At 41.1% G+C, this 20,731-nt stretch overlaps 1 protein-coding gene across 1 annotated transcript in view; it reads right to left on the reverse strand.

The window, feature by feature from the left end:
• The window catches only part of LOC141804538 (cadherin-18-like), a 124,611-nt gene that overhangs the window by 78,346 nt on the left and 25,534 nt on the right, over positions 1-20,731 (reverse strand). Inside the window, exon 2 of the mRNA XM_074689009.1 lies at positions 18,499-19,806. Within this exon, the coding sequence (XP_074545110.1) occupies positions 18,499-19,332 (834 nt within the window). The 5' untranslated portion in view covers positions 19,333-19,806. The remainder of the gene's footprint in view (positions 1-18,498; positions 19,807-20,731) is intronic.

Consider the following 20,731-nt stretch of genomic DNA (forward strand, 5'->3'; position numbering starts at 1 on the left):
TTTGAGTGAATTGGTGTTAGGATGGAGAGGAAGGTGAGCTTTCCTCTCTATCCACAAGTGGGTTGTGTTTTTTTTTTTTTTTTTTCCCCCTCTATTCTGTGTGGGATTTTTTTTTTAGGTGAGCTGATCAAGCCCACCTGAGCTGAGGACTCCAATCAGCAGAGCTGCAGCCTGATTGGCTAGATTATCTGGTTGCCAGCTACAAACGCTGTGAGCCAGAGGGTTTCTGGTTGGCTGTATCGTTGTGGGGCTAGAAAGAGAGCCTTTACTCCTGCTCTGGTGTGACTTTGGGTGTAGTTGTAGCTTTTTCTTCCCTCTCTGTGGCTGGAAAAATAAAAAAAAGGCTACCTGTAAACTTGAATTCTAGTTGGGACTTTTTTCGTTTTTGCCATTTTCACTGCCTGAACCTAACATTACAACAGTTTCCAGCTAGAAAACATGTATCTCTCCTCTCCCTCTTTGTTTACCTATGTGTGCTGGCTGATATAGACCAATCCTGAGAAACCCCGCGGGTTGAGGAGCCGCCATTACTGCAGTGGAAAAAGCTCCTTAACTAGCATACGTTTAAATCAGAACGGTCAGAAGAACTAACCTAAAGCAAAGTATTTCTGCTTTACCACCGTGGTATAGCTATGCCAGGAAGATCTGGAAGAATGTGTGCAGTTTTAGACTGCCATAACAACAGTGGAAAACTACAGCTTTTGAAAAAAAGTGTTTTCAGCACAAGCCTTTGCTTTGGGACGAGCGTCCCTGTCTGACACCTTATGGACTGCACAGATTATCCGTACAGGCGGAGGATGCTGCTGTTCGTCAACAGTGGATGAAAAATCTCAAAAGAAAGGACTTTGTCCCTAATAAGGCCACTGTGGTAAGTTTATGTATTAAGTTGTCCATTGTTTCATGTGGCCACAACTTTCATGAAGCTTCCCAGCCTTCTGGTAAAACATGTAGCACTGTTTAGCTAGCAAAGCTAGCCCTTCGTAGCCACACTGTTGGTGATTTTAGACTCTTCAAGAGCTTACGCGCCCTTAAATTTCTCCTCTACGGCTACGGAAATGGTAGAGGGGTAACTCAATATTTTTGTTTTAAATCTGAAAAGTATTTTGTGGAAACAGTTTAATTTCCAGCTATCATTTTGTCAGAAACTAACCCCTCCCAGTTTGGTGTAATGCAAAAGCCATCCCACACTCTGCAGGCAGATAAACAGACACGGTCACAACAACAGGTAGCTGTGAACTGCCAAATTGTTAAGTATGGATTCGTTGAATGCTTTAAACGATTAATATCATAAGCTCTAATTTTAGCTAAAGGTAGTAGCAGCCCCTCTATCCAGGTGGTTTAGCACTCCGATTCAATGGCTATCGTTATCTTTTTAAACCCTGGGGTCCACTTTTAGGTTAATAACCAGGTGATGGTTATCTCTGATCAAAATTTATGACCAGTTTGTTTTTCCAGTTTTCCTTCACAGCTTAATGTATTCATTTATGAGTTAGAGACATTTTATCTTTTTACAGTGTGGACTACCATTCTTATTTAGGAAAAAAGTAGCTAATTGTTAATGTAGAAACATAGTAGAGTAAAAATGACAACATATGTGTTAAAAATGCTGGATCAGAGGGCAGACAGAAAAGGAATTTAATAAATCATTTTTATCTTTACATACTTCTCTAACAGGGAGACTTTAAAAGTGTTTTCTCTGTTAAATAAATATTTCAGACTTACCTGAGAAGAGTACCATAACTATGTGTTCAGAGAGTAAAAGGTTCTGTGAGAGGTAGGTTAATCAGAAAACAAAAAGAGTAGACAAGCAAAGGTCAAGGGTGGTGGCAAACTGAAGTGTGTTCGGCTGTATTCAGACCAGAAAAGTCCTTTGGTCCACTTGTTTGGTCCGGACCAAAAGCGGACTTTATTTTTTTCGTTTGGTGTGGTTCATATTCAGATTGTACTTTTTGCAAGTGGACTATATTCTGTAAACACATCCACATGTGTGATGATCAGTGCTCTCATTGGACAGCACTGACAAAGGGCGGCACACAGAATACAGACCTGGAAATGGAGGTAAACGTGTGTTTGTGCTCTTATTAGAGCTGCTAAATCATTTTCAGTTTCAAGAGCAGCTCCTTCAAAGCAGGCTTAACAAAACCGTTTACAATTTTGGAACAGCAAAGACAAATGCGCGCAGCAAGGAGACGCTATGCTCTGCGTGTCCTGACCCACAACATGCTAGCAACAGCGTGGCTAAACAGAAGACGAAGGATCAGGTATGAACCAAAGACGGTTAGGTTACGGTGGCTTTATAGGCCCAAAAGGCGCATGTATCCTGTAGTTAGTTTGGATGGACCATGGTCTGTATTCAGACCTGCACCGGAGAACCGCGAACCACACCAGAGTTCGTTTGGAAGCGGACCGAGACCACCTCAAAAAGTGGGTCTGGGTCCGGTTGTTTGGTCCGCACCAGGGTTTGTTTGTGTCTGTTCACACCTGCATGAAAAGTCCGGATTAACGTGGGAAATGAACCCTGGTCCGTTTAAAGTGGACCAAACAGTCCAGGTCTGAATACGCCCTTAGAAAGTTAAACAAGGCTGAGCCATGTAATACCCGGTAGAGTAAAACATGTTGATGACATTGTAAGTGTTTGTGCAGGGCTATGTCACTTAATGCCTCAGTTAATTCGAGAGGAAGCTGTGAAAGACAAATCTGGAGTAGATTAAGCTAAAGATGCTAAGGGGCAAGACTGTGATTAATATTTAACATACTAAGATAGTAAACATTGCTAATGACTTTTTAAATGACTGGTAACACACTTTGTAGTTTCAGGGAACATTTATTGTAGATATGCAAATCCCACAGAGAAATGTTGTGAATTCTTTGTTGAAATTTAATACTGACACATGTTTCAAAACAAAAGTGTGTGCTGTGATATCTATAGTACACAGCACAGTACAGTCTATGGTAACACACTTTTTTGAGTGTTGTCGTTCATCTTTTTTCTTTGAAAAGGTTTTAAAATGTTTTAAATTTTAACTTTTTTTCTGAAGAATGTATGTATATGTACGAACTCCATATCAAAAAGTAGAACTATGTAAATAAGGTGAAACTACTGCTACAAAAGATCTAGAAATGCATGAGATGTGAACAAATGTAAACAGGTAATTTCCTTGCAATGAGAGCAAATGTGTATGAGAACCTCTGAAGAATGTTTGTTTAAAGAGCTAAATGTTTCATCTGTGAACTACTTTTTGTGTTCACTGTGCTACTAAGTGAACATCGGGCTAAGGAATAACCCTCAAAAACTACAGTCCTTGGACTTTTATTACTCCATGTACCATTCTTGTTGCTATTGCTGGGAGCAGATTTCCAAAATAAACTTTTTTCAGATGATGAATTTTCTCCAGAGTCCAGTTTTTGTTATACGGCACATACACAATAACATGCTCATTTGGTGTCCACACCAGCAACTTGACATTTTTTTTCTTCCAACAGTGCATTGCAATTTGAACCTGGTAAAAGTATCCTGAGGCTGATGCAGTTTCTTTGAGAATGTATTGTCTATTAGTTTGTTTTACATCATATTTGTCTGATGAAATCATTTCAGCAGGCTGCCATCATATGACTCGAGCCTCTTCAATGTTGGACACTTCACTTCAAGGATGGTGTCTGGGTCAATGATTCCATCGAGGCTTGCAGCAAGCCAATTCTCATCCTCGTCCACAACAAGAGCTTCAGTCTCCACTGTTTTTACTGTTTTGTTCTCAAAAACGGCCCAAGCCAAAGGCTCTGATGTCTGACCATATCTAGTTGCGGTGCTCCCTGCAAAGTTGGCATGAAGTTTTCTTTCAACCCAGCCAGTTGGGTTGTTTTTTTGGAACTTTGAATGCCTTGCTACTAGTTATTCTAATTTTTCTTTGGTCTAACCAAAATTGATTGTTCTTCCCCTTTAGTTTTGATTTTATTAAGCCTCTTTCATCTTTCCTACAGGTAACTTATTTGCAAAAAACTCATTGCAGAATTTGCATTTCTGTTCGACACACTGAGAATGCTGTGTTGTTTGTGCTGCAGCAACTGCATTTTCCTGCTGTTTTACAGTGAACACATGATTTAAAATAGTTCCAGGTATACTGGAACTATAACGTGCATCAGTCTTAAGTGCAGTAGCTTTGACTTTCATACTTCTGCTGGGTTCATGGGGTGGTCCTTGTATTTTCTGTACTGTATCCAGCACCACGTTTTTCCAGGGGGATCTGTTCCAGCCACACACTTTGTCAGTGCAGGAAGTGCCCGTAAAGCCCTGGGTTTCGGCTAGGCATGCAATGATTAACCGGTTTTACTATTAACCGCGGTTTGAAACGTCACGGTTAATTAATCCCAGAGGGTACTCTACACCGAGTATTTCTGTTCTCACCCGCAAAAAACGGACATCTTGTTGGGACATTATCTTTGGCGCAACCTGCACGTAAGGAAAACAAAATTACACCAGCGGTGCATCTGCTTTTAGTGCCGTACTATGCTAGGCCACATTAGCTACAATGGCAGAGGCATCAAGCAACAAAGCTCTGTTTCCACCAAAGAAAAAAGTGAAGTCGGCAGTGTGGAGCATTTTGGGTACACAAAATGACGAGGGAGTTATTCAGGACGACGGTTCACCTGTATGCAAGACCTGCAGAAGAAAAGTTTCGGCAAAAGGCTCAAACACGGCGAATTTAATGCAGCATTTGCAGGATCACCACCCTGCTTTACACGCCGAACTAAAGGGAAGACCTAATAACTGAGTTAAACAACGTTTGCAGCATTTTACTTACATAGATACTGAGTTGATAGGAGTTAAATGTAAACGTGTCGACTACTGTCAGTGGCGTTGCAGTGGGAGGAAAGCTTTCAGCTCAGTGTAAACAAACAGCAGCAAAGCAGCGTGTCTGCCTACGGAGGACAAAATACTTCCTCTCAAGCCTTCTGTCAGTGACCATTTAACGTTACAGTCTGCTTCTTCCCCCCTGTGTTGAATAAACTCTGGGCATTGTAGGTTAACGTACCAGGTTGTAGGTTAAAGGATAAGTTCGGTTTATAAAGCTTTTACATTGTTTATAGAATGAAGTAGAACAAAATACTCACCCAGAAGGTTTTCCTGATCCAAGCAGTGCTTCAGGAGATATTTAGATCCAAAATCATGCAGCGGACGACTGTATAATGGGATCCATCAGGGCATAGACAGCGCCGCTCCTAAAACTACATTAATTGTCCAAAAACTCGTGTTTTTCACCAATATTCCATCATGGTCTGCTCCGGGTTAGTCCTCTGCTGCAGTCTGTGTCACTCCAGACAGCGCTGTGTGGCTGTAATGACCTCTGAACTCCCGAAGACTTTGTTTACATTTGTCCCTCAAAAGAGTCAGCTCTCCAGAAAGTACTGCGCATGAGCAGTACTTTCACTCCTTTGAGGGACAAACGTAACGATTAATGCAGTTTTAGGAGCGGCGCTGTCTATACCCCAATGGATCCCATTATACGGACTTCCGCTGCACGATTTTTGATCTAAATATCTCCTGAAGTACTGCTTGGATCAGGAAAGCCTTCAGGGTGAGTATTTTGTTCTGCTTCATTCTATAAACAATGTAAAAGTATAAACTGAACTTATCATTTAATATATCAGGTTCAAAACACTAAAATAACATCAGGAGCTTGTAGACTTCCAGCACTGTACCATGGGAACAAATTAATTGCATTTCAGTTGCTATTAACACATCATAAGAGATTTTTTTTCAACCTATATTATTTTACTAAAACTTGTAAAGCACTTTGAGTGTTATTCAAGGATAAAACGCTATATAAATGTAATCCATTATCATGATTAATCTTCAACCAAACAATAACAATGATCATAATAGACAGAATTTAATCAGACCACATTTAAAATTAGATAAATGTATGAAGATTATCCAAAGAATAGATTAGATTATTAAAAATAAATTTAAAAATCAGCATGGATGACAATAAAACTTAAGTTACTTACACACAAATAACATTTTCCTCTGGGGGATCAATGAAGTTAAGTTTAGTCTTATATTAATAATAATACTTAAAATACTTTATTTCAGATATTTAAAAAATTACAACTTAAATCATTACTGCAAATCCAACCAAAGTTCATCATGGCATGGATTATTTGTTTCATTTTTCTTATTCATTTTTAGCCTAAGAGTTCAACAACACTGACACTGACAGACACAGACACTGTATTTTTTTCAAAAAGGAAATACTGACGTAGATGTTTTCAGAGCACAGGTCACTTTATTTCATTCCAAATGGAAGAGTTATAATTTATGTTTATCTTTATTTATTATTTTGTACTGTGTTATTTGATTAATCTGTTATTTCTGACAGGAATACAAAGCTCATTGAGATCTCTAAAGAACGTTCATGTGGTTTTATATTTTTGTTCATTATCAGTGTTGTGAAATTAATGTACGATAATCGTTATAATCGTGAAACCGAGATTATTCCTCAGACTATAATCGTGCAATCAAAATCTATAATCGTTGCATCCCTAGTTTCGGCTTGTTTTATTATGTAGAGAACAGCTGCTGTATGACTGCAGCATTTTCCTTTATTGGCCATGCAGTCACAATTCACACTCACCACTGTGCCCCCCCTCCTCTGCAGAGTTATTTCAACATTGTGATGACTGTTGATAGTCTGAGAGTACCGAACTGGTCCTCTAAGGACGATATGTTCATCATCTGGTACTGTGTGCAAGCTCAGGAGCTCAGGTAATTTTGACCCTCTATCAGTGATCTGTAGGTGTCATTTGGCTGGTCATCACATGCCAAGTGATTAATGAAATAATCTTGAATTCCCGTGAGATTACACAGAAGAATTTATTCAGTTGATATATTTTTGTCCACCCTACCCGTTTATTTTACCTGTACCTGTATGCTTATCTGGTCTCAAGACATATGCTTTTGATGTTTCTCGACTAGGTAGTGTTTTAGCAAACAATTGAAGCTAGTAAAAAAACAGCTAGATTTTGTTAGCAAGCTAGCAAATAGGTGGTAAAAGTAGTTAATTTGCCTTGAAATTTAAAATGCAACATAATTGCCTATTTCTATTCATATCCTTAAACAAAATTTGCACATCGATCGTCATCAGAAACTCTGGGCCACTGTCTAACATCAATCCAACTATTTATCTTGCTCTTACAGCCAGTCGGCGATGGATTACTGTAGTCTACTGTACTACAGTGCTACTATCCTTTACAGTACTTTCCGTTGTAGTTACGGCAGTTCACCACAAGATGGTACCCAGTAATCAGCTGCACAGTGTAAGTTAATGAAAAATTGTAATTAAATACTTCATATTATTCTATATATTATTTCATATGTATTGTTTTTATTTTATATGAACAACTTTCTTTTTGTGGATATCAGGTAGCGATTATCCTGCTTGTTCCCAAGCAGCACATGGCTAATTGAATATTCATGAGATAAATATGAAGGCGTAGCTGGTTAGCATGCACAGGCTCACAGCACTAAGACGTAACTTCAGCTCAGCTGATGGAGAAATAAACAACAAAAGGACCCCAGTTAAATTTCAATAAACGGAGGACATCACTTAACTTTTCCAGAACCAGATGACCTTTTTTTCTTTCGATGGCAAGGAAAGCACAGGACGGCTGGATGTCGAAGTTTAAGGTGAACAGCAGCTGCAGCTGGATTTATCAGACTGTGAGGACCTAAGTCATCAATGGGTGAGCAACATAGTTCATTTAAAATGCCGAGTGTTTGTTGGTGTTTTGTGTTGTGGAAACGTAGCTGTGAGCTGCTCATGATAGCAAAGAAGCTAAGAAGCTAACTGGGAGTTTACCGAAGGTACTAATTGTTTACTGTGTGAAATGCATCAAAAGGTAAATAAGAGGCAGCTAGTCATACTTTTTTTTTACTTGTTATATCCATCAAGCAAATAGAGCTGTGACTTTTTCCAGTAATTTTCAAGATCCAGTAGTGTAGTTTAAGACGGGCTGCAGTGCAATAACACGATCGTTAGCTCAGGTTGAAGTTGGGTTCGGGTTTTTCTTCTCTTTAACTCAGGTAGAATTTTGTAGGACCACTAAAATATGTGGCCCCATCTTTGCTCTTGTTAGACATGGTACTGGATGAGCGTTTGTGTTTTAGGCTGTTTTGTTACTGTCAAAGGCTGGTTATAACCGCAAGTGGTATGAGTGAATTCTGGAGGTTGGTCAAAACTAGAGACTAGCGTAAATTCTGGACCTAATTTCACATTATTTACGTTATTTTTTAAAATAAATATTTGGCATGAGTAAAACCCTTCATCTGTAAAATATAACTTGAGCCTTATGGCCCTCTGATTGCAGTACTCTTGTGGTTCTGCAACATTTTTAATACCAATATCTCTACTGCTCTCACCAGCGGGTGGTAGTAGACACCACTGTTCCACCGCAGTAATGGCGGCCAGCCGTGATGGTGGCCCGCAAATCAGCCATAGGATTAATCTATAACAAGCGAGTTGTTCACATGCTGAAAACGTGATGAACACGTGTCTGCCTTCACTCCCTGAGATGTAAGAAAAAAACTCAAATATTTTTTTACAAGAAAAATAAAAAGAACAGTAACCCACAGCGATTTGGATAAGTAACTTTAATCTGATTACTGGTTTGGAAATAGTAACGTGTTAGATTAGTCATTACTGAAAAAAGACTGATTGATTGAAAAAACAGTCAAAGTGTTGCAGTCAGGATGAAAACCATCCCTGTCCTTTCAAGTGGCCAAACAAGCTGAGGATATTGTCTGTGTGCTCATGTCTTGGGCTTTATTACCTTTAGGCCTCAGATTTGGTCTTGAGCTTTTGAGTTGCTGTTAATTGGAGACCTCCTTCAGGACTGCTGCTCTCGTGGCACTGTAGAGATCTATCAAAAGCTGGGCTGGGTTTGTGAAAAATTCAAAGAGGAAATAAAAAAAGCAAGCTCATATATACAAAAAGTGTTAAAAGATGTTTATGGAGTTTAGCCTTATGTGAAAAGTTATCAGCCAATGAATTTGTTAGTTTTTGTTTTTTTCCAAGCAAAGTTTCTCAGTAAGCTGTGAAATCGACTGCTCTGCAGAACAAGGAGATACCTTTGATCAGAAAACCTGACTCACACGAGTAAGAAGAAGGCAGCAGAGAGAGGTTGGCTCTGGATTTGTCCACAGGGGGCGCTGAAGTTCAAACAGGGGGGTATTGCACAAAACCAGGATAAGGGATTAAGCTGGCAAACATTGGTTATCCTGGATGAAGTTAGCCTCAAGTCGGTTGAACAAAAACTGGTCAAGTTTATCCCGGACTAGTTACCATGGTGATTTATTCTCTGCAGCTAGCCTGCTCCAGACCAGGCTAACTACCAGGATCAGATTGATCCTGCACTGGCTCTGCTCTCTGTAATGTAAGAAATGAGCGTGGTTTACAGCATTTCCATGCTTTTTCTACACATTACATCATTTAATCATCCTGCACCCAAATCTTACAACTGTAGTCACTGCATTTGCTGGTTGACTTCAGTGTTATTAATTTGCACAGATAATATGAAGACAAAAATAACTTTTAACACAGACAGTTGAGAATCCTTTCTTTATTAATACAAGTCCTACAATAAAAGGTTTAAACTTATTATAAAGAAAATGGAAAAACAGGCCTTACTGAAATTGGTACTAAACCAAACTGATGTAGGGGCCTAATAAATAAATAAAAAATAAAAAACAACCCTAAACCTCGTCCCGCGTGAAGAAAGATGCACGTCCTTGTTCTATTTTCAATCTGTGATTCTGTGATCGATCTTGTGGTCTTCTTAAGAAGGCTGTGAACGCGCACTTATCCAAACATGCAACCAATTAATGCGAGAAAGCGCAGACTAGGTTTATTCAAGCCGCGCCTGCTTATTTATCCTGGATGTATTTATCCTACTTTTGTGCAATACCCCTCTGGTCTATCCCAGTTAGTGTTGATGTTCATAATCAGACTCTTCAGCAGCCATGTGAAGCAGAGTCAGACGTGTGGCTGATGAAGACGCTGTGGAAGAAGAGCCTCAAAGGATGCAACAAGAAGACTATGAATGAGTTATTAGCTTTGTGTCTTTCACCTCTGGTTCCAGATGTCGGCTGGTCATACTGACAGAGATGGAGATCAACCTTATGTAGATTTGAGATGTGTTTTAAGCTCCATGGCTGTTGGGGTTGGGTACAAGTAATGGGGTTCTCAACTATTCGCTGTTGACCCCATCATTGGAGTAACATTTTGTTATTCATGCACCTGTGCAAGTGCTGCCTTTGGAGACATAACTTGAACACAGTGTTACATGTGTGGCCCAGCTTTTTGTTTTTGTCTATCTGAAGCTACAGGGTAGGAAAATAATTATCGGGATACAAACTTATGATTTCTCCGGCCACAGCTTCAGCACACTGAGACAGATTTCTGATAATCTGACAGATTTCTTATCAAGTGTCTTATTATCAGTCAAAAATGTCTTTTTAGACTTAATAAGAGCCACATTCACCTGACCAGTCCAGAAAAATGTCTCATTTCAAGTTATTTAAAGGCAAAAATGAGTTCTGAATTGCTTGTAAAAACTAAAGAATATCTGCCAGTGGGATAAAAACGTTTCTTGTTTTGCATTGTATTGTGTTTACTCTAATTTTCTGGAAACTTGCCGCGCCCCCTTTTTTTGTTTTTGTGACCCCAAAGTTGAAAAACACCATTTGAGATCATCCAGAGGTGAAATGTTTGAGCATGACACATCTTGTAAATCCTGTCCAACAGTTCACACTGTGCAGACAAAGCCACTGAGCATGTCTGTCAGCACAGTCTTAGTCAGTCACAGGATGGTGGAAATCAAAGTGTCCAGTTTTCCTCAGACAGCTTTATGAAGATTTAATTCAGCACACGCAAACAGCAGCAGAGCAGAGAGATGCTGTTTGTTACACTGTCAAAGCATTCAGATAGAGCATCAGTCAGAGCCCAGATATTCCACGGTACCATGGACTGCAGTAAACAACCCTCTTTCACAGCAATCTCCGCCTGTATTCATCTTAGTGTATACTGTGGTGTGCATATCACAGATTATCCCACACAGTTACCAGCTGTGGGTGGACAGCAAGCAAGCTGCATCAGATTGATTTCACATCCTTAAAATTACAATCTAAGATGAGCTGGCACCTTATCCCCTTAAAAACATCAAATCCAGGGCTAACTATAGCATCTGTGCTAGTCACAGGATCAAAGCGGACTCCAGTTGTTCAAAGAATTTAAACTGGATCAAAATGATCCAGATTTGGAAATCCAATTACTTGCTATCCAGGATTGGGTAATCCATCTGAGTTTTATGCCGGTTTTTCTAAGCAACATTGGATTGGATCACTTTGATCCGGAAAAACAGTTTTCAAGATTACCAAATCTGGATTACCAGTACTCTAAATGGGATGGCATATCATGATGTGGGCTACCAGCTCTGTAAAGAACAGCAGGTAGAAGAGACAACATGGGGTCATTGTAAGTTTTTTTTTTTGTTCTTTTTGAGAAGAAAATCAAAAATAACACAAACATCCACTTCTATTTTTAATTTCTTTTATAACCCCTCATCTGAGCCACAACAAATGAATAACAAATAAACATAAGAAATACAAAGTGGATATTTTGAAAACATCTGAAATGTTTTAAAAAAAGAGGCTAAATGTCTAATAGTTAGCAAAATAGAAAAAAAGAGTTCAGGATTCTTCTTCATGTGTGGAGAAAAGTCCAACATTTTTAAGCTCTGCTTTTAGGAAGCTGTTTGTTGGGGAGTTTTCTGTCTCCCTTATGCCGGGCGGACACTGTGCGATTTTGGAAATCTGACTGTCAGGGAAATCGGGTTTGTCACTCATACTCTTTTTGACCCTACGACATGTGTACTCATACTGTACGACTGCTGTCAGCCATGATTATTGACAACCACGACTACTTGTCGGCGTCAGTCGGCGTGTGACGGCGCGACGTGCTTGAGTGTGAACAACGAAAAACAAAGGTTCTTAGTTCCTATGACAACCACAGACAACAAGATGGCGAGCAGGCAGCAAGTTGTTGCAGTTGTGTGCGCCGTCTTGTGCGCTGAAACTAAAAAAGAAAGAAAGAAAAGGATTTGGGCAAGTGAATGGCTGAGGAGACGTGGTCGGTATGGAATGTCCATCCTTCATCAGGAGCTTGAGGTTACGTTAATGTTAACTATATATTGTTTTACAGTAGCTATGATAGTTTTACGTTAGCATTAGCCAGCCAATGTTGCTATAAACACCATACTGCCCCGGCAAATTCCTCATCTGTAGCCGATAACTTTATGATGAACATAGTTACTAATGAATGAATGATAGAATCGTGACGTACCACCACTCACACTGTATGTGCTACGTCGAAAATTTCTGACATGCCAGACGTTTGATCGGGAGGTCGCAGCATTTTCATTAGAATGTAGCAGCAATTAATCCTTCCTTGTGAGTGTTCTCACACTGGACGGCTTATGACCTCCTGACCGGACATCCCGATGACACAGCGTGGTCTGCGACAGCAAAATCGTGGTGAAATCCCCTCGAAATCGACAGTGTCCGCCTGGCATTACAGAATGGTGGGCGGTTCTCTGCTGCACTTGCTCCTTCCTGAACTCACACACCTGTTCCTGATGACCGCAATCACCTCTCTGCATGTTGGCCATGTCCACATGAAGCCAGCTATCTGGGAAAATGCAAATATTTTTATACATTTGTGCCTATCATACACATGAAAACACATCTTTGGGTCACTAAAAATGCTGTTTTCTTAAAAACTCCTGCCCAAGTGAAGGTTTCATGATTTCGTGTAGATGCCGGTAAACAGAATTTTGGGTTCTCAGATGTCACAGCTGAATGACGGGGTTTCATCCTGATTGGCTGGCACAGGTTTTTACATCTGCACAACACTGCAAAACAGGGGTTTGCCATGCTCTGAGCCGCACTCACAAGTGGAAAACGAATGGGGGGGGGTATTTGTTTGAAAATACCCGGCCACATGTGTGCAAGGCCTTCAGCTCTGCTGAGAGAGGAATCCAGTGCCAGATTATCCCAGCTTCTCTGTTGGTACATGGTCGACGCATTAGAGCTCTCTAGAGTATTTGCAAGTTTCAAGCTTTTTGTGATTGCCATAAACTGCCATTGCCTCTGTGAGCCTCCTGTGCACTCACCTGCCTCCTTCCACCAGCCTCACACCTCACCTGCAGTGGATTGATTTCCTTTAACCTCAACGCCCTCCTGACAATTAAAATTCACTTTGATGGCTTCCTCTGACTCCAAGTTGATTTTGGGTCCTACTTCAACAAGCAGTTACAAACCATAACAGTAACATCCTTAAACAATTATATGATTGATGTTCTCTGACTTATTGAGACCAATCACAGAAATATAAGCATGTAATGTGATGTGATGTCCATTTCTTTCAGCTTTACTCTGACTGTGTTTACTTTTGGAACACTCTGACTTCAACTGATTTTCCTTGAAAGAGAAAACACAAATAGACTTGATCATAAATAAAATGCTTATAGGAAACCTCTCTGTGTATTTAAACACATCAGTATATATAATGTTATAATAATGGATGTCCACACTCAGAAACTCAGTAAACTTGAGACAGTGATGTCGGCATAACTTCAGATTCTCTTCACAGCTGATTTAGAAAACTTCACCAGCTCTTCTGATTTACTGGAAACAGCATTTGAGCCCATTTCATCTCTCAGCAGTACCTCAGTCTACTGGGACTTCACTCCGCTGTCAAACACAATGAGCCAATCACAGTGCATATATCCATTTTCATGCACTCTAACATTCTCTGGTTGGACGTCGGTTGAGATGCAGAAAGTCAGTTTTTGTTCAGTTTTGAGGTTTTTCTGAGATTTGAGGTTTAGAAATGGTCAAACTGTGTTCATAGGGTATAAGCAACTCAGACACAAGGTATCCTGACAGGCTGGGTGACAGGGTTTATTTTTTAACCCTTTCCTAAGAGACATCTGAACAGAGAAAAGCGTCTTCTTTGGATAAAGTTGTGCAGTAGACCAACATCAGCTCTGTGTGAATCAAATGAAGAAGGATGTCTCCATCTGCTCTAAGGTCAGCTGACATCGTATTTGAGGCAGCAGATTGTGACTTGCTGTAAGGAAATATAAAGTTATCATAAACACTAGGACCACCACTGCAGTCTGACAGATGTTTTGGGATGTTCTCTAACATTAGCTAAAGTTAGCTTAACTTTAGCTCCTAGTGGCGTTGTTCATCGTGTCTCTTTGTTTGTTGGGAGTTCACTGGCCTGTTTTGTTCTAGTTTTTGGTGACTGTACATCATTGTTAGCTGTTGTCCAAAGGGCTCTAGTTAAGCTAACGTTAGCTTCTGGAGCTTAGCTTCATTTGCTTATCTGTAATAGCTGAGATAACAAAGGTTGTGAAATGTCCCCTACTGTGACACCTGCCATAGCTCCTGTCACTGAATGTTCACTGTTTGCCTGAGTGAGAGGAGGGGGTGGGGCTTAGCCAGAGGTCAACTGGAATGATAGTTAGAGAGGTGTCAGTATAATTTCCCAAGCACTTTTGAGGAGCTCTTGAACAAGGCACTGCATCTCCAACTGCTCAGGTGCACACTGACACTGTAGCCCCCTAACCCTGCGTCGGTGCATGTTTCTGTGCCAAGTGCTCTGCGTGCCTGTGTGTATCACATGGTTCAGAGTGACAAGGACAACATACATAATAAAGAATATCTTCTTTCCTTTTTCCTCTGCTTCCTCTGTTTACTCAGTATCACTGAGAGTGAGTTTTCTTGGTTGATGGAAAGTCACAGATAATTCCTCTTCCAAAAACCAAAGATATAAAAACAGTGGGGAGTTTGTTTTTGCCACTTCAAAGGCCACAACAAAGACCAGAGCGAGTTACATTTTTGTCTCAACTGTTACTGAAGTCTGGGGCAGTGCCATCTTTACAGAGCTTCCATGAAGGCCATGGACCACAAGCTGTTTGTACCATATCAACACAGTAATGTAGCAAAAGATAGCAGCTAATTATAGGGAGCTAAAGGCTGACTTCAGACTTTGCAGTAAAGACACAACTTTGGTGTTGTTTCATGACCCCCTTGCATCTTCTCCACCCTTTGGCCCTATGATCCAACAAGTGTAGGCAGAATCTGAGCTCAAAGCTGATCATGGCATCCCGCCACAGGTTCAGGTTCAAATGCATGTGTTGCTGACACCAGTCAGGTACCAGCATTGTTTAACAAAGAAATAAGCTACAAAACATGAATTTCTTTACTTTGTGCTAAGTTGAGTTTTGTAAGACAGTTTTAATGAAAGGTAAAAATTAGGAACTGGCATCTCTAAATATATTTAACTGCAGCTAAAGCCATCTTTACACAATAGATAATCTTGGCTGGACCAACACTATGTGAACTGTTTGTCAGCCTGAGAGAAACAGCAAGAGCTTTAGGAACTTTCCCCATGAACAACACTGAGGAAACTGTAGAAGGCTTATTTATCAACTCAGCAGATATGCTTGCGTTTTGACTGCAGAAACACTGCAGAGCACACTGATTTGTCAAGCGAAATGAGAGTATAAACCACCAATAATACATTTTTCAACATTATATTATCACTTAGAGGACAGTCTGCATTTAGTGCTTGAAGAACACAAACTTGTCTGAATGACTGGAGCTGTGAAAATGAATTCATCATTATGATAACGTAGGTTGAAAATGGGTCTGTAAACAATGTCTAACCTCAGAATTGCTTCTTTCCCCAAATTCACACATTAAGCATGAGCGCCACATCATACACTGCGCTGTACTTAAAAAACACTCGAGTCAACCACTGCATTCACACAGCACGTGTTGCAGTCCTCCAACACCGCCATCACCAACGGCTGTGCCAGGCTGTTACACTGCAAATCTTTTTTGCCAGAAGACGCTGCAGAAACGCGTTAATCTCTGCAGAGCAGATCTTACCAAACAGGAAATTAGACACAAAAACAAAGTATCTGGTCATTTCAAAATAAAACTCCATGTTCTGGCTACTGATCATAAATCTCATCCTCTTGATCCAACGCCATGGATGAGAAAAGTTAATCTTGATTGAAAACTGTGGTACTGGGCAGCATGGCGCAGTGCTCATGCTGATCTGTGAATTAGGAGTTATAGAATATGCAGAGCAGATCCAGCAGTTGGTCACCTGTGTGCCTACTTAGACTGACCACTCAAGCAACATGCTGCAACCTATTTGTTCAAACACCTGAGACATCACAGATCCAAGAAATGCAGTATGAGTAACTAACTCTACAGATGAGCTCTATAAGTTCACTTGTTGCTCTTTTTCAGAATCAAATTTCCAGTTCATCATGACAAAATGAGTACTATGAATCAAAATGGGTATTTCTAACTTCTGTTAATGGTCTGACCCTGTTTGCATTCCTGCATTGTCTCAACACGTTAGCTTTACCACCGTGGCATTGGCTGTTGTGAGCTTTATTAAAGTAATACTTTCCCTGACATGGCTGGTAAGGAGGGGGCAGGTCGACCAATGTCTGGGAAGCTGTCTTGTAGTGTTGTGCGAATCATGAATGAATTGTTCAATACCCGAGAATCACTTTACTGACCCGAGAATCATGATTCCTCGCCCTAAATGACTCATTTACTGACTCAGTACAAAGCTCACGGTAACCCAGCCCCTCACTCACATCATGGGAGAATGGCTGGTAGTAGAATGGCTCAGTTCACAGTGTATACGGGTCATTAACTCACCCACAGTACATACAGATCACTAACTCACTCACAGTATGACTCAAAGCACATATGAGTCACTCGCAGGCTCGAACGTACGTAGCACGGCTCGACTCTTAGCACATACGGGTCGAACTAACTGACTCACAGAATGACTGATACGAGTCACTCGCAGGCTCGAACGTACATAGCATTACTCAACTCTTAGCACATACTGGTCACACTTACTCACTCACAGAATGACTCAAAGCACATACAGGTCACTCACGCACCCCCTTCCACCCCGTGAGTTACGAAAAACTCAATAGCTTAATACGTTGCATGGCTCGACTCACAGCACAAAATCTCACTTACCTCCCGCTGGCGCAGACACTTGAGTTTGCAAACTTTTCCAACTTGCAATGTCTTGCCATATCGCTGTCATCTTGCATTTTATCCTCCTGTCTATGCTGATCTCTCATTAAAACAGCATGGCTGCCACGTCTACGAATCTCTCTTAAGTATAGATTTCTATGCACTTTCTGGGCAACTGACTCAAGTGACTCAAAAACCCAATTCACTTTGGTGAGTGACTCATTTAAACTTGATTCAGTAAAAAGAATCGAGTTTCCCATCACTACTGTCTTAATGTGCTGGGGCAGGCATGTGTGGGGGAAGAGAGAGAAAAGTTTGAGACTGCAAGAAGCACCCGTTGTTGCCATTTTCTTCACGTTATGTCTGTTGAATTATTGTTGTATGTTTGTTGTGAAAAATTGTGGATTGTCATCCGATGGACGGGCGCATTTGCTGGAACCAAGAGGAGTGATCTGGTCCAGAGCGCAATGCAATGTCACATGGAGACTGCATCAGGTAAGGTCTCCTTTACCTCAACTAGCAGCCACAAACAATTATGCTATGAGTAGCAGACAGATGGAGCCCCAAAACTCAAGATCCCAGGCCAGTGTATACCGTGACATCCCAACATGTTTGTGTGTTGCTTTGTAGTATGTTTAGATACGGGATGCTAATAAGCAGTGCATTTTTAGTGGAAGGCAAGTTTAAGTATAGTAAAATTCTGCATGTTTTTGCACAGGGAAATGTAGGGACTTAATTTAAGGGTGGTGTGTTGGAGCTGGAGCTGACAAATTGGGGGATACCTCAGGGATTCTAGAAATGTGTAAAGGCAGAAACATGATGATGCTCAGTGAACAAATCCCTGGCTCGTGGTCTGTGTTCTCTTGGTACATAGTTACATTTTTGAAGAGGGGTTTGTTAGCAGGCTATTGCACAGGTACAGGGTTGTTTGAGTCGAAGGGGTATTCCACAGTGTAGATCAGTACAGTAAATTAGTCTATAACAGCTTTCTAAACTGACTGACAATCTTTCAAATATCATTGGTTTTCAATATCAAACAATACATACGACGCATCTTGCCAAAACCATAAGCCATTTGACTAAGTCCTTATCCCACCCCCCAACTAATAGACTCACTATGGATGTGTTGTTGACAAGACTCAATAGGATCCAGCCCTCCAGTGAACCAGCAGTGGGCCAGAAGTCAACAGGGGGAATCCAAACTTGAAGCACAGGGCTAGATCCACCAGAAACCATCAGACATGAACGAGTGCACTCTGGAGCTGTTGGTGAACGATGACTCAACAAAACCAGCAACATGTTTAGTCTCTCTACCGGACACACACTCAGGTGAAGGCGAAAACATAAGGACACCTTACCTTCCCAACATACTGAGGTTCAGGACCGATGTGTTCCTCCAGAACAAAGAATTGGTTCCAGATCCAGCCTCTCTTGGGCCGAGGTGGAGAATCTTTGTTGGTCTCCAGAGACTTGGTCTCGTTCCTCTGTATTTTGGGGAGTGGGTTTGTGATCCTCTTGGTGTTCGTTTGGGAAGAAGATCTTACTTTAGAATGGGATTTAAGACTTGAATATGGGGCAGGATTGGAGGCAGTCCCTGATCCAGCAGTGCCAGAGGAGTTGGACCTCAGGTAACGACTCAGTTGAACGGATAATTTAGTTCCAGGAACCAGCCCAGATTCAGAGTTTGGTCTGCTTATGGATTCAGGGTCTTGGTTTGCCTCAGGTTGTGGGTTTGGCAGGGATGTGGTCCCTGGTTTTGGATTGGTTTTGAGGACAAAATCTAAATTTTTCTTTTGGTTGTCTAATTTAATTCTTGGGGAAGCTAGCTGTAGAAAGTAATCCTGTTTTGATGCACTTTGCTGTTGGAGCCTCATGTTGGAGTCTGATGTGGTCTGTGAGATTTCTGATGGAGGGTTTGTGTCCCTGGCAAGATCCCGAGGCTTTTTCTGAGACTCATCTTGCAAGTGGTGGCTGGGCCTCAGGGGGGATACACCTTTCTCAAGACTAGAGCTTGGGACCAGGGTTGTCTCAGGCAGTGACTGCACCCCTGGATTAGGGTAGGAGCTGGTGTTTGGGTTGGTGTAAGGGTTCAGATTGACCCTGATCCCACAACAGCTCTTGGAGATGACACATAGGAAGACCACCAGAGGACAAAGACAGGAAACTGCAGCCACACCATGTGGAGCTTTCATTGTAAAAAAAAAAATGGTTCAGAAATGTCCCCACTCTCACGTCCACTCTCTCATACCACTGTGGGAATTCAGACCCACAATATCACTGAAATCCAAAGGTCCACATCAGGGTGCAGCTCAGACAGGAAGATCCACATGGTGAAGTCCAGAGACCCCTTTGGCTTTAGGGGTAAAGAATCACTCTGTCTGGCTCTCTGCCTTTGAGCGGTTTGCTGACATAAGCTGTTTTTTGTAACGCGCTGGATCTCTTCCTCCCAACATGGTTCAAAGCAGACACATCCAAACCAGCATGCAGACAGACACAAAGTGGTTTTATCCTCGAGGAAAAGTCCATTACAAACACATGCTTTAATGGTGTATGGAATATATCCTCTATGGCCAAACAATGAAGTCCTGCTCTTTGATTTTGAAAGCAGAATGTCCCCCTCTCATGGTTGAGATGGTCACAGGATCATCAGGGGGGCTCTTCTTCTCCTGAAACAGAAGATAAAACAAAATGCAAAAAATTTAAACTTAGAACAAACCACAAGTGCCGCAGCTCCAACAGAAATTACCCAAATCATGCTAATGTACGTGATGTATGTATAGTTTCATTAAATACCCTCAGTGATACTGATACTGTTATAAGAAACACTACATGCTCAAACCAGCAAGAATGACTCCAGTCTTTATTATGAATGTTTGTATTTGTATGTTACAATGATTTTTGTATATGATCTGTTTGGCTCACTGGTGAAGATGGCCACCTCTCAATCTGAGGGTTAGAGGTTCGATTCCAGGTACCTCAGTCCACCTACTAAGGTGTCCTCAGGCAAGACACTCCACCCTGCCCAGGTCTGTTCCAGCAGTGTGTGAATGGGATTAGTTAAAGGTCCCATATTATGCAAAAATCACTTTATTAAGTGTTTTAGTTAAATTTATATTTGATTTAGATATGACAAAACATGTACTTAGTAGTGCTTGTGACTATAAAATCCTGACCTAAAACAAGCTGTTCGGAATTTCCGGGGTTTGCCGACGTCAGTGAGTCCCTTTTATGAATAATCAGGAGCAAGTCTGACCTGATTGGTCCACCAGAGCAAATACCACCGAACCCCCTCCCCGCCCACTCCTCTCCCCTCATCTGCAGAGTAATCTCTCCACCAGTGGGGAGAGGAGTGTGGCTGTTTTTGGCTGTAAACAACCACATAGCTCCATGCACAGGCTTCTTCATCTCAGAAGAAGACAAGACTAAAGCCTGGCTAACACTACAGGATTTTAAAAATCTTAAAAGATTCTGAACTCAGGTTGTATCTCACACATAAGGAGAATCTTCACAGATCATCTTCTCTTAAATCTTAAGCACACTCTAACAACAAGATTTGAAAATACTGACCAGCACACACTACAGGATTTCACC

Source organism: Halichoeres trimaculatus, unplaced genomic scaffold (assembly GCF_033239565.1).
Source record: "Halichoeres trimaculatus isolate MK-OKI-2021-1 unplaced genomic scaffold, fHalTri1.1 fHalTri1_scaffold_15, whole genome shotgun sequence".
Taxonomy (NCBI): Eukaryota; Metazoa; Chordata; class Actinopteri; order Labriformes; family Labridae; genus Halichoeres; species Halichoeres trimaculatus.